This window comes from Emiliania huxleyi, assembly GCF_000372725.1.
Source record: "Emiliania huxleyi CCMP1516 unplaced genomic scaffold EMIHUscaffold_53, whole genome shotgun sequence".
NCBI lineage: Eukaryota > Haptophyta > Isochrysidales > Noelaerhabdaceae > Emiliania > Emiliania huxleyi.
In genome coordinates, this window is record NW_005198017.1 from 533,595 (window position 1) to 559,294 (window position 25,700).

General features: G+C 65.2%; 8 protein-coding genes across 8 annotated transcripts; 5 read left to right on the forward strand and 3 right to left on the reverse strand.

Moving 5' to 3' along the window:
* Positions 1–1,175: 1,175 nt before the first annotated feature.
* EMIHUDRAFT_212706 (hypothetical protein) lies at positions 1,176–1,609 on the reverse strand (the record flags this gene model as incomplete). Its single annotated transcript, XM_005765950.1, has 2 exons — positions 1,176–1,439; positions 1,505–1,609. 2 exons carry the CDS (start codon positions 1,607–1,609, stop codon positions 1,176–1,178), a joined length of 369 nt encoding a protein of 122 aa, XP_005766007.1.
* Positions 1,610–1,704: 95 nt separating this feature from the next.
* Positions 1,705–2,463, forward strand: EMIHUDRAFT_212707 (hypothetical protein; the record flags this gene model as incomplete). The annotated part of the gene is made up of 1 exon (XM_005765951.1): positions 1,705–2,463. One exon carries the CDS (start codon positions 1,705–1,707, stop codon positions 2,461–2,463), a length of 759 nt encoding a protein of 252 aa, XP_005766008.1.
* Positions 2,464–2,902: 439 nt separating this feature from the next.
* On the forward strand, positions 2,903–4,416 carry EMIHUDRAFT_437131 (NADH-ubiquinone oxidoreductase subunit). Its single transcript, XM_005765952.1, has 4 exons — positions 2,903–3,193; positions 3,261–3,363; positions 3,511–3,618; positions 3,951–4,416. Exons 1-4 carry the CDS (start codon positions 2,955–2,957, stop codon positions 4,170–4,172), a joined length of 672 nt encoding a protein of 223 aa, XP_005766009.1. The 5' UTR covers positions 2,903–2,954; the 3' UTR covers positions 4,173–4,416.
* A 501-nt stretch (positions 4,417–4,917) lies between these two features.
* On the reverse strand, positions 4,918–6,446 carry EMIHUDRAFT_212709 (hypothetical protein; the record flags this gene model as incomplete). Its single annotated transcript, XM_005765953.1, has 5 exons — positions 4,918–5,072; positions 5,141–5,619; positions 5,700–5,924; positions 5,991–6,158; positions 6,238–6,446. 5 exons carry the CDS (start codon positions 6,444–6,446, stop codon positions 4,918–4,920), a joined length of 1,236 nt encoding a protein of 411 aa, XP_005766010.1.
* Positions 6,447–7,653: 1,207 nt separating this feature from the next.
* EMIHUDRAFT_48393 (hypothetical protein) lies at positions 7,654–7,929 on the forward strand (the record flags this gene model as incomplete). The annotated part of the gene is made up of 1 exon (XM_005765954.1): positions 7,654–7,929. A coding segment is annotated over one exon (276 nt), but the record flags the coding sequence as incomplete, so codon positions are not given.
* A 7,532-nt stretch (positions 7,930–15,461) lies between these two features.
* EMIHUDRAFT_451995 (hypothetical protein) lies at positions 15,462–18,974 on the reverse strand (the record flags this gene model as incomplete). Its single annotated transcript, XM_005765955.1, has 8 exons — positions 15,462–15,644; positions 16,282–16,359; positions 16,901–17,068; positions 17,596–17,685; positions 17,954–18,403; positions 18,515–18,599; positions 18,686–18,754; positions 18,928–18,974. 8 exons carry the CDS (start codon positions 18,972–18,974, stop codon positions 15,462–15,464), a joined length of 1,170 nt encoding a protein of 389 aa, XP_005766012.1.
* A 91-nt stretch (positions 18,975–19,065) lies between these two features.
* On the forward strand, positions 19,066–20,600 carry EMIHUDRAFT_437132 (hypothetical protein). Its single transcript, XM_005765956.1, has 2 exons — positions 19,066–19,905; positions 19,977–20,600. Exons 1-2 carry the CDS (start codon positions 19,075–19,077, stop codon positions 20,313–20,315), a joined length of 1,170 nt encoding a protein of 389 aa, XP_005766013.1. The 5' UTR covers positions 19,066–19,074; the 3' UTR covers positions 20,316–20,600.
* Positions 20,601–23,675: 3,075 nt separating this feature from the next.
* On the forward strand, positions 23,676–24,813 carry EMIHUDRAFT_437134 (hypothetical protein; the record flags this gene model as incomplete). The annotated part of the gene is made up of 3 exons (XM_005765957.1): positions 23,676–24,396; positions 24,472–24,509; positions 24,578–24,813. Coding segments are annotated over exons 1-3 (867 nt in total), but the record flags the coding sequence as incomplete, so codon positions are not given.
* Positions 24,814–25,700: the final 887 nt, after the last annotated feature.

Below are 25,700 nucleotides of genomic sequence, written 5' to 3' on the forward strand. Positions count from 1 at the left end.
CAATAAATATAGAACCTTTGAGTGTTGGTCAGCACACTTGGCAGCAGACGATAGGGTTTAGGCTTGTCAGGAGGGACTTGCATGTGGAGGATCGGACGTGGCCGAGGAGGACGGGATGTGGTTGAGGAGGACGGGACGTGGTCGGGGAGGGCGGGACGTGGGCGGGGAGGGCGGGACGTGGGCGGGGAGGGCGGGACGTGGGCGGGGAGGGCGGGACGTGGGCGAGGAGGGCGGGACGTGGGCGAGGAGGGCGGGACGTGGGCGAGGAGGGCGGGACGTGGGCGAGGAGGGCGGGACGTGGGCGAGGAGGGCGGGACGTACCCCCCGGCGCAGTGTCCCCCGCTATGTGTCGCCGTTCGTAGGGGCACGCAATCCTGTGCAGTCCTCTCGAGGCTATGCCTACACAGCCTCGCGCGCATGGGCAGTCAAGTGCCGGCACCTTCTCAGGACAGCGCCGGTGCCTCTCTCTTGGACCGGCAAACGTGGTGGTCTCGTGTCACCAATGTGGGACCAGTGCGGCATCGCGCCATCGACAGCTCTGAACTGCGCCTCACCACTGACCGGGAAGGCCGCCAAGTGGGCCAGCACAGGTCGCATATTGTGGCAGCAGTCAGCAGTGCATGCCTGATAGCTAGAGCAGCAGCGTCAGGGTCGCAGGGTCGGATCGTCTCAAGCCTCTCGCCCGGCCGGCCGCGTGCAGACGTCGGCCTGTCTGCTGTCTGGAGTGATCTGTCGGCGGTCAGTACGACCGATCAGGTCGGAGTTTTCTGATGGTTGGAGGGTCTATCTGTATGTACTCCTCGAGATCTCTCCAAATCTGCCCTCTACTCAACCGTACTCATTCGGGAAGTCGGTGGTATGAGCGACTCTGAGCGCCGGAGCCCCGTTTCCGCACTGCTGCGCGGCGCACGGTGCCTCCGGGGGCCCCCGCGCCCCCCAGAGGTGCAGTCAGGGCAAGTCCAAGTGGGGCGGGGTGGAGTGCCCAGCAGCGTGCTCCTGGGATTTCTCTGCCCAGTCCGGGGGTGCGTCGAACCTTCCAACTTCCATCACCCTGTCGGAACCACGGAAGCGGCGCGTGCCGGTGGAGGCTCCGGGTTTTGGAAGTGGAAGTACGTTATATTACTTTTTTTGGTGTCTGAAACTAGACTCTAGAGTGTAGAGATGTTAGTACACACTCAGCCCCACAGGGTCATGCGAGGATAGTGCGGGTTCCACGCATCGTAGACGTGCACCGTCCGGACCACGTGATTCGGGTCGGTCGCCTGCATCGGCACGGGCGGTGGAACCAAGGCGGCCATAAACGCGCGGTGGCGCTCCTCGGCTCTGGCCGCCTGGCGCTGCTGACGGCGCTCCTCTTTACGCTGCATCCAGGCGAGCCGCCCCGCGGGGAACAGCGGAGCGCTGGGCGGCGGAGGCAGCGGTGGAGGCGGCGGCTGGGCCTTCTCAAACCGCGGGTAATCTGAATTTTATCCAAAATATAAAATAAGCCGAGCCGGCCAATCACCCCGGACGCGCCGCAGTTTTGACCGCCCGTCGTCGCCTCATTGGCCTCAAGATTCCTTAAGCCGCCCCCGATGACGCCCACGAAGATCAAGGTCGCCGCCCTCATCGCGCTCCCCGCCACCAAGCGCTGCACCATCTCTGCCCCGAGACCCGCCCCCTCCGCCGCAGGTCGTTAACGCCAATGCGGATGGCTTGACGTCGATGGCTCTAAAGGTCGGCGACCTCTTCGTGAAGCCCGGCCAGGAGATGGAGCTCGAGCCCAATGAAGAGGGTTGTTTGGTCTTCGAGACGACGCGGATGCTCAAGGTGAAGACCGAGGAGAAGGTTCTCCAGGCCAAGGCGGCCAAGGAGGCGGCCAAGGACCTGCCTCCGCAGTACACGTTCGACGCGTGGCAGACGCCTTTGCTCTGCGCATGCCCACCCCAGTGCGCCTTTGGGCCCGACCCATGCTGCCTTCTCCACGTCAAGGGCCTGGCCTGCTCGTGCTGCCCACCTTACTGCAAGTGCTGCTGCATTCAGTGCCCGCCCGAGTGCTGCTCCAACTGCCCGAGCTGCTCCTGCCCCACGTGCACCTGCTGCCCTCCGTCGTGCACTTGGTGCGACATCACGTGCCCGCCAAAGTGCGACTGCATCCCGTGCCCGACGTGCACGTGCTGCCCTCCGTCGTGCACTTGCTGCGACATCACCTGCCCGCCCAAGTGCTGCACCACCTGCGACTGCTGCCCCTCCTGCTGCGGCGTCAAGACGGTCGGCATCGCGTGCATCCTCTGCCACTGCACGACCACAATGTACCCGAAGTGCTGCCCGGCATGCCTCTGCTGCACCGTTGAGGTGATTGACGCCGCTCGCAACAAGAACATCTACCGCGGGAAGGCGGCCGAGGGCGTCTCGTCCGTGGAAGTCAAGATGGACCTGAGCGGCCAGGCCGGCGGACCGGAGGGCGAGGAGATGCAGCGCTAGGCGTTTCGCGTGCGAGCCCCAAGCGCCACGACGGAGACTTTTCGATGCTCGCACTGTGTGAGCGCAGATGCTGCTACGCGGCGCCGGAGCACATCTAGAGATGACAGATGTCGGGGCACCACACTACCAAGGGGGGGGGGGGGGGGGGCTCACCTGAAGCCGGAGCACTTTTGGAGAGCTTTTTGTTCCTTTCATCATTAGCATGGACACTAGTATTATTACCCAGTCCCGGTTTCTCCCGTTAGCGTTACGCTTACCGGAGGCGGAGCGCCCGCGCGCCGCGGAGGTGAGGACCAACAGCAGAGCAAAACAGAAACATAAGGGAGGGATGGGAGGACGGCACGCCGCCACCACACAGGGATTTTTAGGAGAGGAGTGTGGTGCTAGCCGTCGCCCACCGTGTGGGCGGCACGAATTCTTTCATCGGCTTGTGAGGCTGTGAGGGGCGTCCTGTGTGCAGCCCACTTGGTGCAGCCGCTGCGGCCGCGGCCATGTCGCAGACTACGCTGTCTGCCCTCGCCACTCGGATGGCCAACAACGTCAGGGCGTTCCTCACGACGCGGCCGGAGCCGCGCTGGGACCCGACGACCGTCACGATCCGCGGCTGGACCAGCCGATTCCGCGCGATTTGGTCGGCGCAGGGGCTGGGCACGGCGTACAACAAGCTGCGCATGGAGAACTGGCTGCGACCAAACGGGCAGCTCATCGGCACGGACGTCAACGGGAACAAGTGCGTGCAGAATCACGCGCGCGCAAAGCCCGGCCGCGCCGCCACGCCCACCGACGCCACCGCGCAGGTACTTTGAGGATTTGAACGCGCCGTACGGGCGCACGCGGTGGGTCGAGTACCCGACGGTGCCGGGCACATGGGCGCTGGAGGACAAGTTCGACGCGTCGATGGCGCGCCCCACGCGCGTCGCCCCTCTCGCGCGTCCGCGCACCGCTGTCCCGCCACCCGCCACCAATCTCGGCCCCGCTGACTCGGGCTCCCCGAACACCCGCACCTACGAGTCAAGGCCCCGCGAGTCAAGGCCCCCCGCCGCGCAGGTTCACCCCGACTGGCACGGCTGGCTGCACTGCATGCACGACGCGCCAGGCAGCAAGGTGTCTGCAGAGTACTCGAAGCCGTTCAAGCAGCATCACCGCGTGAACCAGGCGCCGACACACTTCCGAGACGCTTCCGAGACGCTTCCGCCGCCACGCCCACACGCCCGCGTGCCGTGCACCGTGCTGCCATGTCGACGCCGGCTCCCCTCCCCCCTCCCCCGCCGCCGCCCTCGCCGCCGCCGCCCTCGCCGCCCCCGCCCTCGCCGCCCCCGCCCTCGCCGCCCCCGCCCTCGCCGCCTCCGCCCTCGTCACCGCCCTCGCCCCCGCCGCCGGCACCGCCTCCCCCGTCGTCGCCGCCGCCGCCACCACCACCTCCAAACCCGCCGCCGCCCTCGCCGGCGTTTCTTTCTTTGACGCCCGCATGCCCGCCGCCCGCCCAGACGATGCTGCGTCCCTGCTACACTACGCCTGCGGGCATCACCTCGAAGCACCACGAGGAGGGCCTGCCCGCCGCGTTCCACACGCCGCCCGGCTCGATCCACATCGAGAAGCCGCGCGGAAAGCTCGGCCACAAGTACCAGAGCTGGGACCCGAGCGGCGAGGCAAAGCCGAGCGAGCTGCGCAACTACGTCGACAACACAAAGATCCTGGGCATGCCCTGAGGAGGGAGGGGGGGGAGAGCGCCCCACGCCACACGACACACGCGCGCGGCTCGTAGAGAGTCTAGAGGGCGGGAGCCGAAGAGCGGTGTGCGAGGCAGAGAGAGAGGATCGCCGCTTTGGGCTTGTTTGGGCGCGCCACTTGTCTGCCCTGCCGTGTCTCGAGACTCGCTCGTCGTCCGCGTGCGGTGTTCCGGTGTGTACATATGATAGATTTCTCTCCCTTTGACTTTGATGGAGTACACGTAGAAATGCAGATAAGGTGAATGTGTCTCTGAGGATGTCTCCGCAACCCACAACCTCCGGACATACGTGAGTACTCTGAGACACAGACAGAGTGCACCCAGATCCCAGACTGCGCGCGGAGCGGCGCGTGGGGGGCCGTGGCGCGTGGGACCACAGTGTGCAGTGACACTGACAGCGCGCGTGCAGATAGACACACCTCTGTCACCTGAAAGGGCAAAGTCCTCCGGGCTACTACGAGAAAATGGTAAGAGAGACCGCGCGTGCCGGAGAGTGCGCTCTAGTCGTGTGCGAGTGTGCGTGTCAGTGTGCTTGCGGGATTGCAGTGTGCAGAGCCAGAGGGATAGGCGATAGGCCGTGGCCAGAAGCTCACGCGCAGACAGGTAACACGAGCCAAGCGTAATAGCTAATACGCCAGTGGGTGGGGGGCTGGAGAGCCGTAGGGTGGCGTGGGTGAGGGCGAGGGCATGTGTGTGCACGTGCTGACTACGCAAAGCCAGGCACCCTAGAGAAGGCGAGGCGCTTGGGAGCAAAGAGCTGCTCCTCGCACGCGCAATCGATGAACGCGGGAGTCGATGACGGTGCCATTGAGCTCCTCCTCCTCTGCCCATCCTTTGGGGTCTGCGGCGACGCGTCGGAGCGCCCGCGCTTGCAGCCCCCCTGCCGCGGGCTCGAAGGCGGCGTGCTGTAGACGCGCGCGAGGTGGAGAGGGCGGGCAACGGGCGGACCCGCGCACAGCCACGGTGTGCTCGCCACGCTCTCCGCCGACGGTCGCAACCGCCAGTCGATTCGCAGCAGCGATTCGAGCAGTCCGAGGAGAGCTGCCGTGAGGGTGCACGGCCGGCCATAGTACTCAAAGATGAGCGGAACGCTCGGCTCGCCTGCCGCTTGCGCCACCGCCATCTGCTCCAGCAGCGGCGACGCAACGTCAGCCGAAGTGAAGGGAAATATGCCCGCCACCATCGCAAACAGGCAGATCCCGAGCGACCACATATCCGCAGCGTATCCATCGTAGCCCGGCACCAGGCTGCTCGCAGAGCCAGAGGTGTTGCTCTTGCGCAGCGCGTACACCTCGGGGGCGAGGTAGGAGTCGGAGCCGCATGCGCTGAAGAGCCCCCCGGCAGCGGGTTGGCGCGCGGCCGCGCTCGGGCTCCGCTCGGTCTCGCTGAGGGCCGCATCAAAGACCTTTGCCAGCCCAAAGTCGATCCTGAGGCGGGGGGGGGGGGGGGTAGGGCTCTTGAGCGCCACCTCCCAGTCGCCGCTGGCGGCGTGAGGCGAAGACCGCACCAGCGCAGCGCGCCGTCCGCGTCGAAGACCGCATTCTCGAGCTTGAGGTCACGGTGCGCCACCCCACGGGTGTGCATCTCCAGGACGCCCGCGGCCATATGCCCAAAGATGGGCCGAGCCTCGGCCTCCGTCAGCCCCGCCAGCACGCGCGAAAAGAGCTCGCCGCCACCGGCGGCCTCCATCACGATCGCGTGCATGCCGCTCGCGGCGTGGTAGAGGTGTGCCCTACCAACGCGCGAGGCGGTGAGTGAGCGCTGGCTGGGGGAGTCGCTGCCCGCCGGCGTCGCGCACCGATAACCCACCACGTGCCTCGCGCCTCGCATTCGGCGCATCGCGCGGACCTCGTCGCGAGCGGCGGCGAGATGGGTGCAGGTGCCGGTGCATGAGGCGCAGGTGGAGCGGAGCTGCTTGATGGCCAGCAGCTCGCCCGTCTTCGTATCGACAGCGCGCCGCACACGACTGCGAAGCAGGTGGGGCAGAGGCGCTGCTGAGGCGAGAGCATGGCGGGCGCTTGAGGTGACAGTGTGCGAGTGGGGACCTGAACCCACCGCTGCCATAGTCCGCGTTCTTCACGACAAAGCAGCCGCTGCAGAGGGCGTCAATGTCGACGACCGACATGATTTGAGGCAGAGGCGGCATTGACGCGTCGCGCGGGTCAGCGTTGGCGGCGCGAGTGGATTCAGCCCAAGTTTGGGAGGGCGTCGCGCCGTTCGTCTGCGGCAGGAGGTCGGCTTGCTCGCAAAGCATATTGGAGGCGAGAAGCGTCTCGTTGCGGACCGCTCGGTTAGCCAGAGCTCTCACTGGCTGCGCAAACAAGCTAGCGGACCACAATGACAGCGACGATAGGCCAAGAGCGGGTCAACAACGAAAGCAGGTCCAGTCCGTTCAAGTCTATGTTCGGGAGATTTCTTTGAGAAGTTCCTAGAGACGAAGGAAAACTGCCGCAACGGCGGACTGCGAGCCTTCAGCAACTTTATACGACGGGTAAAAGGTGTGGGACTGCCAAGGCAGGCGGCATGCAAACACACACAGAATGCAGAGAGAGCTACATGCATGAGCATGTGCATGTGGTTGATCCGCCTCGCTCGCTCGCTGCGTCGCTGGCAGAAACAAAGAAAGAACTCCCTCTGACACAGGTACACCACGGGAGCCGCCAAAGCGACTCCTGCGAGAATCAAAGAACTTTAACCAACGACAAAGTGTGTCGCCTGTCGCGCGCCTTGGCCCCTTGGGGGGTCTCACTCACTGAGCCCTTCGCAGGGCGAGTACCACAGAAGAAATATTGGCTCCAGACAGTCGCGCCACCTGCACAAGCAGCATCTTGGAAGGACGACCACCAGGGACACCAGGGGAACGGGAGCGGGGAGCGCATCGCGACACGTAGCGGGGGCTGGGCAGGATTCACCCACACGACAGGGTCCTGAAAGATAGAAAACAGGCCCGCCAAGGGACTCGAGCCAAGGGAGGGATGGCATGGGAGGCGCGGCACACGCCGCTAACCACACAGGGATTTTAAGGAGAGGAGTGTGGTGCTAGCCGTCGCCCAGCCCACCCTTGGGCTATCTCTTCGCAGTCTCTCGCCAATTCTCGCAGCAACCTTCATGCCACCTCGCAGTAATTTGAGCCCTTAGAATTTTACAACCAATCTCCCTCTCACTCACAACACTCAACACTAGGAAGAGAACTCTTACCTTGCCCAAAATTCTTTCGCGCGGGCGGTCGGTCGAGTGCACGGAGCTAAGTGCCTCGCCATCCTCGGCAGGAGTCGCTTTCGCGGCTCCCGTGGTGTACCTGTGTTAGTGCCAGTGCGCGCCAGTCCCGTGCCCACAGTGTCGTGTCGCGCCGCAAAATTCTTTCGCGCTCGTACTAGTACGGTTGCCCAGGCAGCGAATTCGCGGCTCGGCTCACTCATACGCTCACACTGCGACCAACCATGGCGGCCGAGCTCCGCGACCAGCAGGCGCTCCGCGCCGCGCTGCGGGAGACGCTCGACGCCAAGGGCGTTCTGCGGGAGCTGCGGGCGCGGATCCAGGCGGAGGTGTTCTCGGCGGTGCGTGACACGAGCGACCCGCGTCCACGGCTCAGCCAGGAGAAGCTACTGCTCAACGAGGCGATCCGAGAGTACCTCGAGTTTTCAGGGTACAACCACACGCTGTCGGTCTTCCTCGCCGAGGCGGGCCAGCCGGAGGAGAAGCTGGCGCGCCAGGTGGTCGCCGGCCAGCTCCGCCTGCCTCTGCCACGCGCGACGCTGGGCGACCACCGTGGCGGCCCTTCCTCCAAGGAGATACCAGTCCTGTACTCGCTCTTTGCGGACGAGGCATCGCGGCAGGAGCAGCCCGTGCCCCCGCCGGCTGCGGGCGAGGCGACTCCTCGACCGGCGGCGGCGCAGCCGCTGCGGCGCGACCTGCCCTTTAGCATTGCATCTTGATGGCGCTGAGCCCGTGTAGACGCCGCCCGGTGCGTCGTCCGCGCTGCCGTGGCCCCCCTTTTTTAGTTTGCTCGCGCACCGCCACGCCCTCGCGGCCGGCTCTTCGTGGGGGGTGTCAAGGTGCACCGGGAGTTGTGCCGGGAAGTCTGCGCCACGTCGTCCGCCCGGTACGGCTTTACGCGCCCTCCGGGCCGCGCGTTGCGCGAAAGCGCATGACTGTCGAGCACCGATTTACTCAACGTGAGCACCTACGTATACAGTATGACCCTGCCGCCTACTTGTTTTGTTCTTCTCTGCGCTGAAATATCGCCCACCCCCTTGCGTTTGAAAGCCGTTTGCTTGTCGCCTCTCTTCGCATTGTGGCAACGCCCCGTGCCCGAACGCGCCTGCACTCTGCACCCTGTGGGTAGAGTGTACGAGGCTGCTGGCAGAGATGTGTGCAAAGGTCCCTTCGCGCAGGCGCGCAGGCCACGCCGCACACGCGCCGGCTACTATCGCGGCGCTACTCTCGCGCGAAACGTTCTCTGGTCACAGAAAACTGCGGCCGCCAGCGACTGAGCGTCTCGCTGGCGGACGGGGAGAGGAACACAAAGGGACGTCCGGACGTCCATCCACTGGGATGAGAATACTGGAGATCTGAGGTCGAATCTGCCGATTCCACAGCCGCCCACAGGAGCGCCGCCTCAACACGGGGTCTCGGCTCTATCGAGCCATGCTAGCTCCAGCCGCAGCCCCACCCGGCCGCCCGAGGGTGTTCCCGCAGGCAGAGAAGACCAATCCTGGGGGAAGTAACCGAGTGATTCTGAGATCAGGTTGGGCGACTGGCAGACATTTCAAAAATTTGGCGCCGCAGGCGCCCGCTGCGTGCCCACCATGGTTGGGCGCGCAGCGAAGAAAATTTTGCGCTCTCGACAGCCTTTTCTAATAGGAAAATGTGGCCTCTACTCGGCGCCATACCGCTTGTCGGCGCACAGCGGAGTTCGCAAGCCGGACCTGCTGCCTTCCCTTCTACGTACACTTTCAGAATGGAGGCTCAAACGCAGCGCAGGGCTCAGACCAAGTGCAAGTCGATTTGTACCACAAAGTTGGTAGACAGTGCCAAAACCGCGGAACCGAAAATGGCGTTTAATTTCGCGCACCTGCTGTCCGCCGCCTGTGGCGGCGCTCCGCACCGCTTGAGGCGCCTGCGGCGCCCCTGGCGGCGCGCTGTCCGCGCGCCCCTCTGTGGTTTTCGTGGGGGGCTCGGCTCTCGTAAGTCTCGATTTGTACCGGATTTCGACGTTAGTGGCAAAACTGCGGAACCGAAAATGGCGTTTAATTTTGCGCACCTGCTGTCCGCCGCCTGCGGCGGCGCTCCGCGCCGCTTGGGGCGCCTGCGGCGACCCCCTGGCAGTGGCAGCAGTGTGTACGGCTGCACGGGTGCGCCCGGTACACAACCGGCGCTCTATGGCGTGCTCCGGGGGAGCACGACTACGCAGTCGTGGCTTCCACACGCGAGAGAGTGGCTTCTATATTTACGAAAACATTGGGCGTCCCTAGTGCCGCATCCATAAGAAGTGACGTCACGGTTCCAGGAGCGCCTGGCGGCACACGGCTTAGAGTGGCAGCCGAGCGCCGGCCACGACTATCGAGTCGCCGTCGCGGAGCTGAGGGCTGGCCGACGGGTGGCGCGGTCTTCCTCCCAGCGCCACCCATCGGTCAGCCCTCAGATCGATCGATCGGCGCTCAAAGTCGCTTCAGATCCGAGAAAGCTGCTGGCGCCGCTGCCGATCCCAGCCGCGACGCCAGCAGCTTCCTCTGCTCTCCAATGCGCCGAGAAGCGACGCGGCGGTGCTCGGCTCGCCATGCACGATGACGGCTCCGCTGGGTGCTCGTCGGCCGGTCCGGTGGCACCCTATTCGCGCGTCACCTGCCGGCGTCCCGACGACAGCCTCGCGCCGCCGCTGATGGAGGGGCGGTCGGCGCCACTGCCGCCGCGCCGCCGGTGGGAGAGGCACTGGTGGTGGCCTGGGCGGCCCTCCGCCGCCGCTCGGCGCGCCCGGGCAGCGGTGGCAGCCTGCGCCGCCCCCGCTTCGAGCGGGCGCCCCCGCTTCGAGCGGGCGCCCCCCGCTTCCAGCGGGCGCCCGGGACGGGTTCCCCGCTTCGAGCGGGGAGATGCGGCCTGGGATTCGCTTTCTGAAATGTCTGCCTCCAAAGGGGAAACGCCCAACCTGATCTCAGAATCACTCAACCAGCTACACCTCTCCCCCGGGACTCGTGTGCCTCTGTGCCTCACAACTCACACAAACACATTCTCAAATTCATGTGCACATGGGTGGCGCGTCAATAGCATGTGTGCATCAGGGTAGCCGGAGTATCGCATGCGCGTCGCGGACTGCATGTCACCGGCATTTTCCGTCATGTGTCTTGAGCGCTCAACACGCAATCTCGAACAGCGTCCGCGCAGCACGCTCCGCCATGAAGACGTTGCATCCGGGAGTCTCCGAACACTGCGCGGCACATGCGGCGAGCTCCGACTCCCACGTTGCTTGGAGTGGCAGCTGTATGGATCGCTCGGCGCCCACCTCGTACGGCTTCTCAGTGCAGGCCCCGGTATCGCACGCCTCTATCTCACACACCGTGGACGGTGCGACAAGGCAATAGCTCGCCTTGGCCCACTTACGGGTGGGATCCATCTCGCTCGTTGTCGAGGGGACGAACTTGGGGAGCGTTGGGAGGTGGAATTGCGGGCGAACTGGCAAGGGCTCCTCCTCTCCGCTGTCCTTGCCTTCCCATGGCGGCCATGGCAGACCTGCGCACAAAGCTCAAAGGCTCTGTTGTGGGAAGTGCGACTTTGCGAGTGCACGCGTCTGAGCCGTGGGAGGGTGTTACGAGGATTACCTGGGTCGTCGGAGACCTTCGCCTCGGCGCCGGTTATTGCGACGAGCGCGACCCAGAGGAAGCCCATCGACACAACTGGCCAGCTGTCGGGCAAGTTTGAAGTTTGTGAGACACGCACCCCTCTTCATGTGCACTTGAGCACTTGAGCACTGGATAGGGTCGATTCCGCATGGTACGGGACCCCTCGATCGTCTCGCCCTCCCCGCTGGTGTCTGGTGTGTTCATTGGGGGGGGCGGGGGGTCATAACAAACACGCAGTGTCGTCCCCCCTCTCCATCATCTCACACTGAGACGTCGGCGGCGGTGGCGGTGTGACCGATCGAGCTACAAGAGGAGCTGGTCTCTTCATGCCGTTTGCTGGTGAGGAATTCACGATTATCTAGATATCTTGCCCGAGGGGTCCCGTACCATGCGGAATCGGCCCTATCAAGTGCTCAAGTGCTCATCTTGCCCGTAGGAAGCCCGATCCCAATCATCCGGCCCGCTGGGTGCGCTTCTTAGCTCCCCGGCCCTGGGGGTGTGAGGCTACCAACTGCACTCCAACTGCTCCAAGTTGTGCTAGATAGCGTGTTGAAGTGCGTCAGCCTTACCTCGAACTGATCGTTGCCACAAGGCCAGCGTCCTTGACCATGCACACACCCCATATCCGTGTTACTTTTCTCTATTTTCAGGAAAAATTAAAACGCACCGCCAGGTCGAATTCAAAATAAGATCATTCCCGAGCGATTGGGATGGTCAGGATGCGCATGAGATGCTCCCGGTCGCCCCGGTTGGCTTCATGCGCCCTGTAAAATGGCAGCAACAAAACAATCCTTCCCACAGCGGCGGACGTCGCGCGTCACACTAGCCCTTACCGGCCGCATGATGCTGCGGTCAAGGATGCGTTCAACCCCCGTTGCGCAGGATCCCCGTGTCGTTTGCGTTGAAGATTTTGGGAATTTGAAGACGGTGCATGCTCGAATCAAGCGGCGGACACCCTCGAGCGAGGGTGAGCATCACCTCGGCATAGGGGCTCATCTGCAGCAGGAGGCTAGGAAGGGCGAAAAAAGAAAGCTCGGCTTGATGAAGCAGAGCGTATCGGCCATCGCTTCCGACGTGTGCTGTGTTCCTCGCAGCCATGGTCGTCGCCCCCGCCTCCTCCTCCACCGCACTGCACCGCATGAGCTCGCAGCTCGTCGCGGCCGTCGAGCGGCACGCCGTGCGCGTCCGGCCCCGGCCGGAGCTCTTGCAGACAGTGAGCTCTCCTCTTCTCGAAACCGGGGGCTCACCACAGACCAAACCTCACCACAAAGTAGCTCCGCCGGCAGCTCTTGAACGGTGGGTTGCGCCGGCTTGCGGCCGGATGCGCCTCGGCCGAGCGTCGGAGCTCACGCATTCGGGCCAGCTCCACAGCGCAGGGCGACGGCGACAGGAGGGCCTCCGTGGTTGGCTCGAGGCGCGAGAGGTAGTGCAAATTCATCCAAAGGCGCGCGCTGCACTCTCCGCGTGCGTGCGCCTCGCTGGTCCAGGGCCTGCCGCCCCAAGCCTTGGCGCCCCCAATCGTGCCCCAATAGTGGAAGGCGAAATGCTCAGGCCTCTCGTGAGGAAAATAGGCGCCGCCATCGCGATGGCGCAGGAAGAGCATGTACCAGAAAAATCCCTGGTCGCCAAGGGCTGCGTTGAACATCCAGTCGTTACGTCTCTGGGCCGCGGTCGAGTTCGGGTCCGTCATCCAAAACTCTCCCCCCGGCGCGTCGGGGCTGCGTATTGCAGTTAGGCCGCCGCGCACGGGGCTGAGGAAGCGCGGGCGGACGCCGAGCTCGTTGGGACGGCCAACCAACTCCCAGCCATGCGTGTGGTTGAAGCGGCAGCGGCGGAGCACTTTCAGCCCGTCCGCATACAGGCGGCTTTGCGGCCGAAACTACGCGGGGAGGGGAGGGGGGAAACTCATCTTGGAGAGGGCGGGACGTCGAGAGCGCAGCGCACCAACAACATTCCTCCATTCACCGGCGACTCGTGGTCCGCCAGCGCGAGCAGGCTCAGCCGGGCACTGGGTGCGCTGTTGTTGTCCACCCGCAGCTGGCTTCGCCGGCGCAAGAATACGGGCAGAAATGACCGCCAGCGCTGTCGCACAGCCCGGGGTAAGAGGTGCACAGGGAATATGTCCATGTCTAGGTCGATGTGCAGCACCGCGTTGAACTGGGTCATGGAGAAGAACTGCCACTTGAGCAGCATGAACGCGCGCGCCACGCCGTGCCCTTTGCTACGTAGGCATGTTTTCGCGAGGCGGCGAAGCTTGGGGTCGATTGGCAAATAAGCTGCGTCCGGGCAGCCTCCCGACGCTGGCGGCAACATGCCTGTCGCATTGTCCCAGACGACAACGATGCTCGACTGCCAGGGCGGGACAGACAAGACCCGCTGTAGCCGACGCGCCCCCTGGCACCACGCAACGAGGGCGCAATGCTCGCTGGGACCAAACGTGAGGGCTGCGATGGCGAGTCTCAGCTGCCGGCCCTCCGGGGTGGCAGGCGCCTCGGCCGGCGGGGCGTCTAGCTGTCGATTCCAGTTGCGCACTTCTAGCGTGGTCCAGTTTGCGCCAATGTGGGAAACGCCCCACCAAGTTCGGAGGTCGTCAACGTTGCACCTCGAATACCAGGCGCATGCTCCTCTCGCAACGCTGATGTATCGGCACCGCGCACACCCAAGACAACGCTTCACGCAACCCTCCACGCCCTCGCCTGGTGGGGTCGGCCACAGCCCGCTGTCCGCCTCCGCGCACGACCCATCGTAGCTCGCGTGTGCGCGATAGCAGAAGCCACGCAGTGCCATACGAGCGCGTGGGGCTGGTTCCAGATTACGCTAGATTGGGTAGCCGGCACAGTATGACACGTGAAACTACTCAGGGGTAAACTTTCCCGCCCGGGAGCCGCCGACTATTACAGTTGTGCATGTATTGCAATACATGTAGCCTTTAAACGGTGAAGTACGTAAAACCGAGCGTGTCGGAGAGGTGTTTCGACACCGAGTGTTTTGAACGTTTCTTCGCAGAAGAAATCGAAAGAAACTCTCTCGCCGGTGTTCAGAGCTCTGTGAACACCGGCTACTCGGCCTTACTTGCATGCATGCTCATGTGCATGTGCATGTAGCATGAGTTAGCCGCCGGTACGTCAACAGTGCGATAGCCGGACGGACAGCCAACCAACTAGGACCGCGCTAGAGATCAGTCAGCTCTGCGCTCACCGCGGCTCACCGCAGGTGATGGAATGCGTCTGTGTGTGAATGTTTTGGCGTTTGCTGTTTGCTTCACTCCACTCGTTTATTTCAACAATTCTGAAGCTTGATGCTTGAAAATTGGTTGGGTTGGTAAGGTAAGGTAAGGTAAGGTAAGGGAAGGGAAGGTAAATTTCTCCACACACACAAAGTGGTGGGGCAAGGGGGGGCGATCCTCTCGCATCTCCACACATGGGCAGGAGCCCCACGCCACGGCATTCAAAGTGCAAGCACTGGCCCGGTGCACGTGGGTGAGCAGCCTGCCCCTCCCTCCCGACAAACCAACTCCCGCACACACAATCGGCACCTGGGTACCCGAGGCGAAGAACCACCCCAGCGATGCAGAGTGACTTGCTGTGTGTGCTAAGACAGGATCTCCGCAGGCAGCCAAAACGGGCCGTGCCGCGGTGTTGGTGCCTTCTCAAGCACTAGCATCCGGACGTGCCGCATATTCTCGACGGGCGGGTCACCTATCAATGTGGGCCCGGTGCGCACTAGGCGCATATGCTAGCGCAATTTTGCCCTATGGGAGGCAGAGGGAGAGGGGGGGGGGGGGGGCAAAGGTAAGGTGGGGGTGAGACTGGCGTGTGGGGAGGACCTCAGAGGTCCTCCATGGGGGGGGGGAACAGGTCAAAAATGACGCCGGTCCCGCCATCGCCGCCGATGCCGTCGCCCTCGTCCGCCTCGGAGGCGGAGGTCGTCGGGCGGGGCGTCTCGCCCGTCGCGAACCTGCCGCCGAGCGCCGAACACGGCGCCGGCGCCGAGGCGCCGGCGCAGCCGTGATCAGGTCGGCGCGCTTTGGCCATGTCTCTTTGTGTGTCTAAATCTCTACGTCTGTGTGACTCTGTCGTCTGTCTCGCGCTGTGCGCAACTCCTGTGTGCACGATGACCCGGTCTGTCTGTCCGGCTCCACGCTCTCTGACTGTGTCCTGTGCACACATGCCTGTGCAGAGACTGATGACTGTGAAGTGTGATCTGCCCTTTACCGCACACACACAAGACGTAATCCTCCACAAATTCACAGGAATTTGGCCAACAAGCACATACGGTGTAAGCCTCTTCTCCGTCTCCACTCTGTCCTCTTGCTCTGTCTGCTGACTCTGGGCACAGACTGCACACAGCGGGCGGGCGTGCCACCCAAAAATGCGAGACTCCAAGGGACCGCGGGCGTCACTTCGCCTCCGTCCGGCGCACAAGCGCGCCCCCTAAGTGTTGGACGATCGCGCGCGCATGCTCGGGGAGGGCGCGGGGCTGAGGACCGCGTTTCGGCCGACGAGAGCGCCCAGCTCCAAGAAAGCCTGCAGCGAGAGGCTCGTGCGAAGGCCCGCGTCACCGACGAGCCCCTGGAGGTACTCGTCGAGCGCCGCGCGCCTCGTCTCAGCGAACGCCTAGTGGTAGTCATCGACTCTTCGAAAAGAAGCAACACCCATCACCGACGCCAAGCTACGACGCGAGGCACTGAGCGGGACGAATATGCGCCCAAGGGCTTGGGGTGCTATCCCTCCCTCCCTCCCTCCCTCCCTCCCTCCCTCCCTCCCTCCCTCCCTCTCTCTCTCAACGCCCCTCTCTTCTCTCTCTCAACGCCTCGCTCTGCGTCCGGTGCGGCTTGCGCGAAGTCAAATGCGGCAACCGCTCAGCCTACCAGCACCAGTGCCAAACAACGCGTCGGGGGAGCGTCCACGCGGCGTCGCGGCGCGGCAGCCGGTCTTTGGCCGGCGTGGGCAGAGCGCGCAGCCTCGCGTGCAAGCGACGGAACTGCGAGTAGCGGCGCACGAGTAGAAAGCGGAGCCCGGCCGTTTCGACCCGCACCTGAGGTAAGGGAGGCCAAGCGCTAAGCAGCGGAGGTGTGCGGAGACCGGGAGACGGTCTCCGCATGCAGCGTCGGGCGAGGGAAAGAAGAGCCCCCCCCCCCCCCCCCCCGGCGCGCGCAAGGCGCGCGATACACACGGAGGGGAAGCTGCGCTTCCTCCACACCACACAACGGTGGTGGGGCGAGGTCCCCTACCCCACGGTACCCGAACCCACCTGGTAGGCCCACCACCAACGCGGCCCCTCCTCCTTGCGCACGCACGCGACCACGCGCGCGTCAAGCGAGCCGAGGGCCTGCGCGAGTACGGTAAGGCAAGGTACACTTCTCCACACACACGAGGCGGTGGTGGGGCAAGGGCCAGGCTAGCCCTCGCGTCTCCACGTCTGGACGACAGGGCCTGTGTGGTGGATACGCCAACATGAGGGGCGGGAAGAAGGCATGGAGCCGGGCGTGCCGGAGCACCCGGAGCACCGCGTGACGAAGGAGGCGAGTGCAGTGACTACCGCCGAAGCCGGTCGAAGCTGAAGCCGTGCCCTCTCGAGGCGCTGGAAGGGAGACAAGAATACGTGTTCAGCGTCTAGGGCCGAGGGACGTCCGAAGCAGACGGCAGCGACGCCGGAGTAGAAGAGGGCGGAGTGGCGCACGACGAGCCGCCTAGGAAAAAGAAAAAACACGCCGCGGCTAAGAAAGAAAGAAAAGCAAAGGCGGGGGCGAGACCGACGGCCCCGCGCCATGGCCACTCAGCCGCAACGCCACCGCATCCGCAGCCGCGCCAGCCTCGGTGGGGGGGGCGGCTGCGGCGGCGGCCGCCGCCGCCGCCCTCAGCAGGTCGACTTCCTCCCGCAGAGCGTCGGCGCGCGCGGTGGCGCGATGCAGCTCCTCCTTCCGATTCGAGAGCTCGCGGCGGAGAGCGGCGCCCTCCGCCGCCGACGAGGCGAGCTCCGCCCTGAGCGCCTGCGCCTCACGCGTGGCAGCCTGCAGCTGCTGCTTCCGAGACTCGTCCTGCAGCGCCTCGCCCACTGCGCCGCCGCCGCGCACGCCGTCGCCGCCCTCGCCGCCGCCGCCCTCGCCGCCGCCGCGCGCCGGTCCGGCGGTGGCGGCGGCGGCGGCGCGCTCCTCTGCGAGACGCGCCTCCAGCTCGGCGTGCTGCGCCTGGTACCATACCTCTAGAGGATCGAATCCAGTGTGGGTTCAGTCCCGTGGTGGTGTGGTAGCCTGGCGTGCCGCGCCTCCAGAGCCGCGAGTCGCGCCTCGTGCGCCCCCCGCGCCGCCGCCGCCGCCGCCCTCACAGCGTCCAGCTCCGCCGCCGCCGCCGCCGCCGCCGCATCGCGCTCCGCCGCCGCCGCCGCGCGAGAGAGCTCGAGCTCCGCCGCCGCGGCCGCGCGCGCCGCCTCCCGCTCCGCCTCCGCCTCCTCGCCTCGCCTCGCCGCCTCCCGCTCCGCTGCGACTGCGCGCTCCTCCGCCGCGGCTGCGGCGGCGCACTGCGCGGCGGCGTCGGCGGCGTGCCGCGCCGCCAGCTGCTCTTGCACCTCGAGTCGCTGCGCCGTCGCCCTCCGCGTGTCCACCGCCTCCGCTTCGGCCGCCTGCGCCGCCAGCACCGCCTCCTCCAGCTGGCCGACCTGTTCACAGCAACAGGTGTGAAGAGACGCTGTTCACAGCTGGACGGCGCGGTACGGGTCGGCCCACCTGTTCACAGCACCAGGTGTGAAGAGACGCTGTTCACAGCTGGACGGCGCGGTACGGGTCGGCCCACCTGTTCACAGCACCAGGTGTGAAGAGACGCTGTTCACAGCTGGACGGCGCGGTACGGGTCGGCCCACCTGATCACAGCACCAGGTGTGAAGAGACGCTGTTCACAGCTGGACGGCGCGGTACGGGTCGGCCCACCTGCTGCCGCGCGAGGCCGAGGGCAGCGTCGGCAGCCGCCTTCGCCTCCTCGCGCCCGCGCGCCGCCTCGGCGATCTGCGCCTCGAGCGCCTGGATGTCGTGCTGTGCGCGGCCGTTCTCGCCGGTGAGCGCCGCGACGCGCTGCCGCTGCGCCTCGAGCGCCTTGTCCTTCTCGAGCACCGCCAGGTTGCAGAAATGCTCCTTCTCTTGCAGACGGACGAAGAGCTCCTCGGCCGAGCCGAGTTCGAGGAAGGAGCGGACGTCCTCGTTCTGCGAGAGGGCCGGGTCCAGCGTGATGCTGCGCAGGTAGCTGCTCAGCCCCGCCTTGCGCTTGTCCAGAAAGTCCTTGTCCGACGATGAGAGCCAGCCCGCCTTGCCCGGGAGGTCGGGCACGCCTTGGAAGGCGGCGCGCAGCGTCTTGTCGAGGACGTCGAACTGCCTGTAGCGCCGCTTGATGCGGTAGGCGTTGAAGCCGTCGTGCGCCGTCGAGACTTGGACCACCCACCACAGCCCGCCGCCGCCCGCCGCCGCTGCCTCATCGTCCTCGTCGTGGCCGACTACCTCGGCGGTGATGGTGGGCGCGCCGTGGCCGGTGGCGAGGACGACACCGGTGGCAGAGGCGCGGAACAGGGCGGACATGACAAGACTGCCGAAGAGAAAAAGAATTCAAAGCCCCTCACCGTGTACGACAAGGGCGCGGACTGGCGCGGACTGGCACACACACCGGCTCACCGAGAAAAGGAAGGGAAAAAACAATCAGAAAAAGGATCGTTGGCGGCACACTCTCCGTCCTCCAACTCCCTCGCAACACGGGGCAAAAGAAGAATTCGAGTTCGTAAGAACGAACCTTGAGCCAGAACGTCGGCTCGCGAGGTGGGTGCTAGTATGAGCCCGATCCGTCGCAGTGCTCTTGCAGAGGCGGTTAGTGGTGCACTAACCCCGAGAAACCCTTCGGGTCACTCCTCATCGCAAACCCTGTCAGCAGTCCTCCTCCGGGAATGTACGTAAGAGCCACATACATTGAAAACTTGTCACTTGGGGGGGGGGGGGGGCGGGGGGGGCTGGGCTCCAGCTGGCCGACGGGCACACCTTTCCTCGAGGACAGCAGCGACCGCGTTTCGATGTCGCCGATGTCGCCGCCCGTGCCCTACCCTCCTGCCGGCTTCGTCCAGCGGCGGCGGGAGGAGGAGGCACTGCGCCCGCAATTACCGCCGCAGAGCGTCTCGCCGTCGACGAATGCCAAAGCCAGCCTCAACGAGCCGCCCTCGACGAACGCCAAAGCCAGCCTCAACGAGCCGCCCTTGACGAACGCCAAAGCCATTCTAGGCCCGTGCTGCCCGTGCTTGCCTCTCATGTCCACCTGGGCCGACCAGATCGAGGCCGCTCGTGGGCAGCACAGCGACGTGGCAACTTTCGACGCTGCGTGCAGCTGGGTGCAGGACGTCGCCGCTCCGCAGCGGCTCCTGCCTGACGCCTGCCTCTTGCGGCTGTATGCTGCCTTCAAGCAGGCGACAGTTGGCCCGGCGCCGCCGCGCTCTGGCCAGTTGGACCCGAAAAAGCGCGCCAAGTGGCAGGCGTGGGACGCTGTGCGCAGCCTCGACAAAAGAGAGGCTCGCCACCTCTACTGCACGCTCGTCACACAGTTCTCAGCGGCCGCCGCGGCGGCGACGCCAACGCGAGGAGGTCAGCCTCCAACGCCAACGCCAAAGCCGACCAGCGCGCCGGCGGCCGCCACGGAGCTGCTGCCCGTGACTTCCCGCGTTCTCTCTTTTGGACCGAGCCGCAGCGGCGCAGTCGTGTACCGCGTCGCGTCGCGCTGGGCCGGCGGCGGCAGCGTGTCTACGCACCGGCGCTTCTCAGACTTCCGCACGCTGCACACGGCGCTGCGCAGCCCGCTCTCGCTCGGCGAGTTCCCGTGCGCTCGGGCGCCCTTTCAAACGAGCGCACTGGCGGCGCGCCGCGTCGGAGCGCTTTCTAGAAACCTTCTAGCAACCTTCGAGGGAACCTTCTCGGAGCCTTCTAGGCGCGCCGCGTCGGAGAGCTCTCGGCGTACATCTCCTCGCTTCTGAGCACGGCGTGTGACGCTCTCGCCGCGGCGGACGGGGCGGGCGCGGCGGGCGGAGGGGCACGCCTTGCCGCGGTCGTGCTTGTCGACTTTTTGGGCGGGCGGCCGGAGTCCCGCGCGCAGACTCCGACGCCGAGCAAGCCGACGGTCGGTTCGGCGGCGGCGGCGGCGGCGAGCAGCGGCGGGGACGAGCCCGCGGCGGTGGCGCCAAAGCCGCTGGGGGGCAGCGCCCTAAAGTGCGGCGGGGGCATGCTCGCAAGCCTGGCCGTCTGCATCGGCCCCGCAGCCCCCGCCTGAGCCGAAGGCGCGCGAGAGCCGGGTGCGCGGCGGTGAGGTCCGGTTGGAGGCGGGGCGGGGACGGCGCGGGCCTTCCGGATGCCCCAGCGCGGGACACGGTCAGGCTGCCTCGCTGCTTCCGTGTCGGCTCGCGCGGCATCTCTCAAATGTGACATGTTGGGGGGCATCTGTGAGCCCCCGCCGTGTGTTCAACCTGCTACCGCGTACCGGGTGTGTACAGTCCTCCGACCTCGTCGACACGTCAGCGTATTTTTCGATTTAAACAGCACATGTCATGCACGGTACTGGTGGTCCTCGCTCGTTGGCGCGCCGGTAGAGTGCCGGTGCAACTGGTTGCCTAAAGCGTAAAGAGGTGGTATAGAGAGTAGTCTAAGTTCTGAGCCTCGACGCCTAGCGGGTCTAAGTGTGCCTAGGCACGCTGGGTGCTTGCGCGGTCTAAGATCAGCGGGAGCCTCTTACATCGGCTAAGTCGGCCGTGGCACGGCCTGGGGCCAAGAAAGAGGCTCCCACCGTGATCGATATACAGTACGGCGCTCCGCCCAAATTTTCCTCGCCTGCGGCGGGCGCCTACTAAAATCCGGATCGATCCTTCTCATGCCTCAGCAATCGCCGCCTCAGCATCCTCCCCTTCCGATTCTCGTTGCTGCTTCTTGAGCGCAATCTCTAGCCAAACATTTCTCACAAATAGCCTCAAGCTCAAACAAACGCATGTCAGAGAAGCCTGTGTATGCTGGTCCTCTTTGAACGATCCGCGCGTGAAGGTAGGAAGCATAGGACCTTGTTGGCAGCAGCCAGCTTGTTGCGCTGCTTCGTTGCGATGAGCTGATTGGGATCGCAGAAGTGCATATCCATGCCAAGCACCGCCACGGTCTTGAAGCAGAACACAGCGCAACCGCATCGTCCGCACTGCCATCAGCATGCCGCGCCCGCCGCTTCGCCACAGCCGCCTTACGGCACGCATAGCGGCAGCACATGGTACGGTGCGCGTACTTGAGCAGGAGTTGCGCGCCGCAAGTAGCGCACTGGCCCTGGGAGAAGGCGATATGGCGTCGTGCGCGCGCGGCATACCTAGGTACGTTGGTCGGGACGCGTCCAGGTATTTTTCGGGTAAACCTGGACTTTTGCACTCCAAGTGCTCCAAGTTTTGAGTGTCAGGTATACCCGGGTTTTACCCGGAGTTGGCCTTATGTCGTCTAAGTTCATGGCCCCCGACCATACAGCGTCTAAGTCTGAGCCCAGCTCCGTGCGGGGGCTAACTAAGTTGAGCGCTCGCTCGCTGCAGAGGCTAAGTGTAGAGCAACCCTCTAGCCCTACTGCCCAACCATTCCGGTGCACCTCCAGGTCCCACCCCGCGCCGCGGGACCTGAGCCCGCGCGCCGCGGGAGCTTTCAGCTAAGTGGAATAGGTGATCTGTCGCGTGTCGGGCTGTCGGGCACTGGGTTAGGCACTGTCAGGTGCCTCTGTCAGACTAGCAGTCAGAGGCTCAGACGCTGTCGGAGCTGTCAGACGAGCTGTCAGGCGCTGCTGCTGCTGTCAGAGATAGGGCCGGTGCTGTCAGGTGCTGTCGGGTGGCGCTGTCGGGGTGCTGTCAGGCTCTGACACACACCAGCTGCCACAGTTAAATGGTTGGGCCTATAGTGGTCGGCGCAAATCAACCTTTTGCGCAAACGGTGGCCCAGTTGGTCGAGTTAACACTTATGAGTTAACACTTATGAGTTTATCAGATGACGCAGGCTACGCAGCGTAATGGAGTTTTCTTTTTTGCTCTAAGGCGCGGCTTGATTGCCCCGGCGGGCTTTGTTGTATTATCAGCATGATCAACACTCTCGAGCCGCAGCGCCGTGGTCGCGCGGCCGTTCTGGTGCTCGGCGTGGCCCTCGTCGGCGTGGTCGCCCTGGCGACGTCGCGTGCCGCCCGGTACGCCCTCTTCTCCGGTTTCGGAGCGTGGAATGCCGCCAGCCAGCACAGTTACCAAGAAGCTATGTGCGTACGGTGTCTCGCGCGGTGCTCCAACTCCAGCGAGCGCGAACGGATGGGGCCGCCCGGCTCGGCCGAGGCGACCACTGAAGGATGCGCCCGACACTGCACAAGCGCGTGTGTGGATCTCACGGAGGAGGAGACCATCGAACGCTTCAAGGCGGAGTACCCGAGCGCGTTTGTGCCATCGCCGCCGCCGCCGCCAATTGTCGGTGCCACATACCGCTGCCTGTGCCTTGCCGGCATCACCGCTGAGACGACGGCAGACGCCGTGAACAAGTGCGTCACCGCGTGCATTGACCCTTCAGCTGGCTCTGAGCAGCAGCCCATCCTGCCCCCGGACTACCCCACCTACAATGATGTTGCTGACCTCCCGAAGGGCTACACCGACCCCGCTTGGAAGGCCACGCGCGCCAATGGATGGAACTGGGACCCACGCACGGCGTGCCATTCCAAGTGCTCACGGCACGCCAGCCCGCACCGTTGCCCTACGCCCGATTCCATGTGCGGATGGGGCATCAGTGTCTGTGGCGAACGGCACTGCGGGCTACACGAGTGCACGTGCGCGTGCGAGGCTGCTAATCCCGACCCGGAGTATGACACGTGTGACAAGATCAAGGAGGACGCCAAGCGAAACAAGTTGGCCTTGGCGCACGGGCTGGGGCTGTTCTCAGGCGTGGCCGACGACGGTGGCCTGGGCGGGGCGATGCAGCAGCAGCAGATGCAGATGCAGATGCAACATCAGATGCACTAGCACTCGACATGGAACTTCACGGCGGCCGCTAAGGCCCTGATGAAGGGGTGCTGGCAGATGCGATCGATCTTGCCATGGCTGGCCGCAGCGGGAAACCTGCGGGTTTGAAGCATCATGATATAATCTTCTCTGTCCATGTACCATGCATCATGTGCATGCATGCGAGCCTGTGTGCGCTCGCCCCCTCAGTCTGTATGTGCGCATGTGATAGGTCTGCGACACGTCAAACCGCATGTGTGTATGTTATCCAGAGGTGAGGAGAACAGCCAGGCTGAGGCCTCGGACTGGAACACACCGGGGCGCGGGCGGTATGGGTCTTTTGGGAGTTTGGGTGGACGCGAGACAGGAGATGACGGCCCACGGCCACACTGCGTGGATGGAGCGACACACCGACACTCACAACCGACCCGCAGACCCCCTGGACCGCTTGGAGCGCTGAGCGCGCAGAGGTCGAGCGGTAGTAGCATCGATGCCGCCGTGTGAACCCATCCCCAGGGCCTCCAGGGCTCGCACCTCAACCTCTCACAGACCAGCGCATAGCGCCATAGGACGTATTTTCTTGTCACTAACAAGGCTGTGAAGCACCTAATTTTCTTTTTTCGGCAGGGACTCGCCAGCCTTGTGACATGCGCCTCTCCTCGCACTTCTTTCCCAAGTTTGACAATCAGTCCGAGGGCGTCCGTCTCTCGTCCGCGCCGGCTGCGGCGGGCGCGCGCTGCCTCGCCGTCTCGAAGAAGCACTCGGGCCACCTAGTGATGGCACCGCCCTTCTACAGCAAGAACGGGACCGCCAACAAGTACTCGCGGCTCGGCGAGCGGCTGCTGCGCGAGCACTTCTCGGCGGTGTGGCCGGGCGACGCCGGCGCCTTTGGCCGCTGGTGGGAGCATGCCGCGCGCTTCTCGCTCTGCTACTCGTTCGAGTGCGTGGCGCCTCGGGTGTGCGGCGACCACGGTGCGACGCCGCACGCCGCGTACATGGTGCTCACGTGCGTCGCGCACGCGGGCGGCGAAGGCTTCCTCTCACCCGCCCAGCTGCTCGAGCTGGGCGCCGCGTGGCGTCTCCCGCTCAACGAGGTTTGGTACGTGCCGTGGGAGCGGGCGGCGGCGGTGGAGGACCGGCTGCACGCGGCGCGATGGAGTATGGCTGACGAGGACGCGGACGCGGCGCTCGAGGGCTGCGGCGCGGTCCAGCGCTTCCTCTCGCACGGCGAGACGCAGGGGCAGGTCCTCGAGGGGTTCGTGCTACTCGCTCTGGACCAGGCGCTCGAGGCGCTCGCGCCGCATCTCGCGGCGTACGAGGACGCCGTCGCGCCGCACCGAGCTGCGGCCCTCGCGCGCGCGCTCGACCTCGGCGCCGCGTGCCTGGTACCACACCTCCAGAGCATCGAAGCCAGTGTGGGCTCAGGTCCCGTGGGTGGTGTGGTAGGCGCCGCGTGCCTGCGGGGCGACGCAACCCTGCTGCAGGCGCTCGAGGGTGCCAGCCCTGGTCCCATCCCTCCAGAGTACCGAATCCAGTGTGGGTGGTGTGGCAGGCGCTCGAGGTTGCCGGGCCGCGCGAGCCAGCACGCTCCGAGATGGGGCGCGACGAGGCGTGGGGCGCCGCTTGTGCGGGGGAGGGGCCGCTGCCGACCCTCTTCAGGGCGCTGCGCGGCGCGCACACAGACATGGGGGAGATATGGGGAAGATATGGGGAGATATGGGGGAGATGCGTGCTGCGGCTCGTACGCCCTAGAAGCGGAGGACGCATTCTTGTCTTCCAACTAGCGCTCGAGAGGAGGCGCACTCTGCTGTATTAGACGCGCACTTCACTGCTTTCGTAGCCCTCGCACTCACGCGCTGCTCCGAGTACTCTGCACAACACCACCGCCTCCCCGCCCCCGAGGTGTGTGTAGTCAGTACGGAAGGCTCGGACGGCCGCCGCCTCTCCTACCACACCACCCCCGGGACCGGACCCACACTGGATTCGATACCAGGAAGGTATGGTACCAGGCGCGTACGGCCACCGCGTCTCGCTCAAGAGCTACCACTACGAGGGCGCGCTCCAGCTGCAGGTGGACGTGGGCGACGACAGGGTCTTCTTTGGCTGGCCGCTGCACGCCGCGCTCCGCGGCGCCGCGCCGCTCTACCGAGGGATGGTCGTGCAGTTCGACGACCGCTCGCCCCCGCCGCTCGCCCGCGCGCTCGCGGAGGCGCCCGCCTCCGCCGCATGCGCTTCCGCCTCCTCCTCCGCCTCCGCCTCCGCCGCCTCCTCCTCCGCCTCCGCCGCCTCCGCCTCCGCCGCCTCCGCCTCCGCCGCCTCCGCCTCCTCCGCCGTGCCGGAGCCGATTTCACATGCGGCGGGCGCGGCGGGCGCGGCGGGCGCGGCGGGCGCTGCGCCGGTGCGTGTGCTCGCCATCGCAAAGCTAAAGTGCCTGCGGTACCTCGTGCGCACGTTTGGGGTGCGCAACTTGCTCAGCGTGCTGCTGGAGCACGGCCCGTCGGCTCGTCTAGCTAGATGCGGGACACAGACGCGGGACAGGAGATACCGAACTCGATGCGCCGAGCGGAGCACTGTCTCTAGAGCACACCTCGAGCACACCTCGAGCACACCTAGAGCACACTGTCTCTAGAGCACGCCTTGCTCCGCTCGTTCACCGCCGGGGTGGGCGCCTGGCG